This window comes from Gavialis gangeticus, unplaced genomic scaffold, assembly GCF_001723915.1.
Source record: "Gavialis gangeticus isolate Ggan-Ray unplaced genomic scaffold, GavGan_comp1, whole genome shotgun sequence".
NCBI lineage: Eukaryota > Metazoa > Chordata > Crocodylia > Gavialidae > Gavialis > Gavialis gangeticus.
The window spans coordinates 2,173,530-2,177,016 of record NW_017729004.1 but is presented as its reverse complement, the minus strand read 5'-3'; the positions used below and the strand labels follow the sequence as shown (position 1 = coordinate 2,177,016).

At 43.4% G+C, this 3,487-nt stretch overlaps 1 protein-coding gene across 3 annotated transcripts in view; it reads right to left on the bottom strand.

The window, feature by feature from the left end:
- SETD2 (SET domain containing 2) overlaps nt 1-3,487 on the bottom strand; it is a 162,393-nt gene that overhangs the window by 90,378 nt on the left and 68,528 nt on the right. For all 3 annotated transcript variants that reach the window (XR_002095761.1, XM_019508021.1, XM_019508020.1), the window contains exon 9: nt 1,979-2,105. Coding sequence is in view for 2 of the 3 variants with exons in the window: in XM_019508021.1 (XP_019363566.1) it covers nt 1,979-2,105 (127 nt within the window). In the remaining variant the exon portion in view is untranslated. The remainder of the gene's footprint in view (nt 1-1,978; nt 2,106-3,487) is intronic.

The window sequence follows — 3,487 nt, the reverse complement described above, 5'->3', positions numbered from 1 at the left end:
TGGAACCAGCTTCCAAGTGAGGTGGTGCAGGCTCCCACCCTGGGGGTTTTTAAGAGGAGGTTGGATGACCACCTTACTGGGGTCATTTGACCCCAGTGCTCTTCCTGCCATGGCAGGGGGTCGGACTAGATGATCTGCTCAGGTCCCTTCCGACCCTAGAAACTATGAAACTATGAAAAGATGCATGGTGGGGCAGTAACAAGACATTCACTCTGAAGTGTATATTGAGCAGGAAAAAAATGCTCAACTGTCCGGAACATTTACATTTGGATATTAGGAAATTATTTCGATATTGGGTCGAATATTAGGAAAAACGTTCACTAGGAGGGTATTAAAGCTCTGGAACAAGTTACCTAGAGAGACTGGGGAGTCTCCATCCTTGGAGGTTTAAGGCCCAGCTTGACAAAACCCTGGCTGGACCATCTAGTTGGGAATGGTCCTGCTTTGAGCAAGGGGTTGGATTAGATGACCTATTGAAGTCCCTTCCCTAATTTTTCCTATGATTCTATGATTTATAATCAAATCTACAAACCAAAAGCACTGATTAATGGTTTAAATCTACTTTATAAATGATTCAATAGGATATTTAAGTTGTCTTTAAGAGGAGGCTACATGAACACCTTGCTGGGGTCATTTGACCCCAGCACTCTTTCCTGCCAGGCAGGGGGTCAGACTCAATGATCTGCTCAGGTCCCTTCCGACCTGACCAACTATGAAACTATATTTAACCCAGGCAGCCTTCATAAACAGGTAGAATATAAAAGCTTTCCCCCACAATTGCAAATACAAAAATGAAGTTTGCTGAAGAAAAGGAACACATCATTCAAATATATTTATCTATTTTACAGGTGAACACAGCATTATTTTTGGTCTGGAAAATGAATTAAAAAAATACAAAGGTCAGTTTTTATGAAGACAGATTCTTGCATAAAAACATGGTCATTGAAATTTAAGCTTTTAGCATCACAAAGCATTCTCCTGACTAAATAAATGCAAATGCCATGGAGGGGATGGTGGTTAACTTTTATGAAAGCAAACATCATTTTACAGGCAGTGAAAGTTTTCTTCCTAATTTCTGAGCAGGAACTTACATCATGGAGGGGGAAAAAAAAAAAAAACGAAGGGAGGTGCAGAGGAAAGGCGCCATTCTCCTTTGGCACGTCTCCCAAGAGCTTCCTACGCTGCTGATCACTGCTACTATTAAGACCACTGCTATGGACCAAACAAAGCAACTGATTCAGCTACATGGCTGAATTCAGGTCATTCTGTCAAGCTGATAGAGAAGGATGTGAAAGCCAGGAAAGGCTCTGGTTCTGCATAATGCATTTCATTAATACAGAGCCGCAAATGCAACTAGAATTCAAGCAGTCCCAACAGACAACCTGCATGTTAGTGCGAGTCCTTGCAAGCTTCACTGCCTTTAGGCCAAAGTGGTTGGGGGGAAGGCTCACATTTCGCACCACAACTTACCCAGCTTCACGGGAGGTAGGGAACACCTGCACTATGTTGTATGCCAAATGGCAGTAAATGTGTTCAACTGGGACCTGACTGCCTATTCCTGGTGGAAGTATAAGACCACAAACAATGTCCAAAGTTTAACAAGTAACTGGTTTTTCTGTAAATAAGAAGGGCTCAAAGTCCATGTTTGAGATAGAGTAACCGTTAGGCACTTACTATTTGCCTATGAGGTCACTGCGGTACCAATACTGCTGAATCAGAGTGGGAAATAGTTTAAGGAACCATTCTGATCACTGCACACCTTCAACATGTTTGCTTGGTTTTATAGGCATCTATGTCAGTGAGATATTCTGCCTTTTGGCAACAGTATTCTGCTGAAATCCCTACATCACTGTCTTTTGATCCCAGCACAGGACTGTATTCCTCTTAACTGCTCTGGAAAGGAAGGAAAATGACCTGCTCTGGTACCCTTTGTGGAAGGGGGCATTGTGCCTGAAAATGAACCAGGGTTGCAACTCACCGAATCCTTCTTACGAGAGCGCTCCTTTTTCATTTTTCCACCTGCAGCTCTGATGCTGACCCTGTTCTCTCCTCCAAGGTAACCCCGGCAGTTAGTGGAGCCACAGAAGCATTTCTGAGCCTCTTTGCTGTACAAGAGGCACAAGCAACACACAAGTTTAGTAAGAGAGTGATGGCACTCACAACTGAGTTGTTGACCTACTCAGTAAGTGTCTTTCAATCCTACAGGAAGGGAAAAACCATTGTTGCATCGTATTGTCAATTTTAGCCTTTTTTTTCTTTCTATTACCTGACTTCAAACACCTGCTAAGGAGCAACTGAGAATTTTCTTTTATTTGCGCACGCACACTACTTCTTTGCTCATCATGCGATTCATGTGCTTTGTTACCTATCTCCTCCATTTTTGTCTAAATATGCTGCACAAAACAGAACTTTTAGCCAAGTTTCCCCCCTGCAGATGAAGGCAATGCAGAGGACTGTAAACTCCTGTGCACAGTCTTTTGTTCTAGTTGATGCTCTCTCCCCCTCCCCCAAGTTAAACAGACCTCTTCTACTGTACATACTGCCCCTCTTTAAACAGCAAACCAAAAAGATACACCAGGTTAGCCTCACTTCAATACCCAGAAAGTTACTGCAGCACATATCATAAGGAAGGTCATCTGCAAGATCTGGAGAAAGAAAGTCTGACCCCCCATATATTCAGAAAGTTCCTCCTAATCTTCCACCTAAATTTCCTCCTCCACAGTTTAAGATCATTGCTCCTAGTCCTGTCCCTTACAGCCACAGAGAAAAGCCCATCTCCATCTGTTGTATAATCGCTCTCCAAGTATTTAAAAACTGTTATCAAATTCCCCCTCAGTCTTCTTTTCTCTAGACTAAATAATCCTAGCTCTTTCAGCTTTCCTCCTAAGTCTCATCTCCCAGGCCTCTAATAATTTTTGGTACTCTACAAACTTGCACTTGTTCTTGTTGCATCTCATTGGATTGAAATATGGACCACCTCTCCAATCTATCCATGTCATTTTGGATCCTTGCCCTACCTTCTGGTCTGCAACTCCACCCAGTTTGGTGTCACTCACAAATGTGCTAAGTGTGCACTTGAGCTCAACATCCAAATGAGATGTTGAACAGTACCAGATCCAGGATAGACCTCTAGGGGAACGCCACATGATACCTCCTCCCAACTAAGTATTGAGCCACTGATGACTGCTCAGTGAGCACGATAATCGTTTGAGTTATGTGCCCATCTTACAGTACTGTCATAGAAGTAGGAAGTAGTAGAAGTAGGGTTGGAAGGGACCCTGTAGATCTTCAAGTCCAACTCCCCAACTGGGCAGGAGAAAAACTGGGCTCAAATGACTCCAGCCAGGTAGGCATCAAGCCTCTTCTTAAAGACCCCCAGGGTAGGAGCCAGCACCACTTCCCTTGGAAGTTGGTTCCAGATCCTAGCCGCCCTGACTGTGAAGTCATTCTTATGGATGTCTAATCTAAACCTCCTCTCCAACAACTT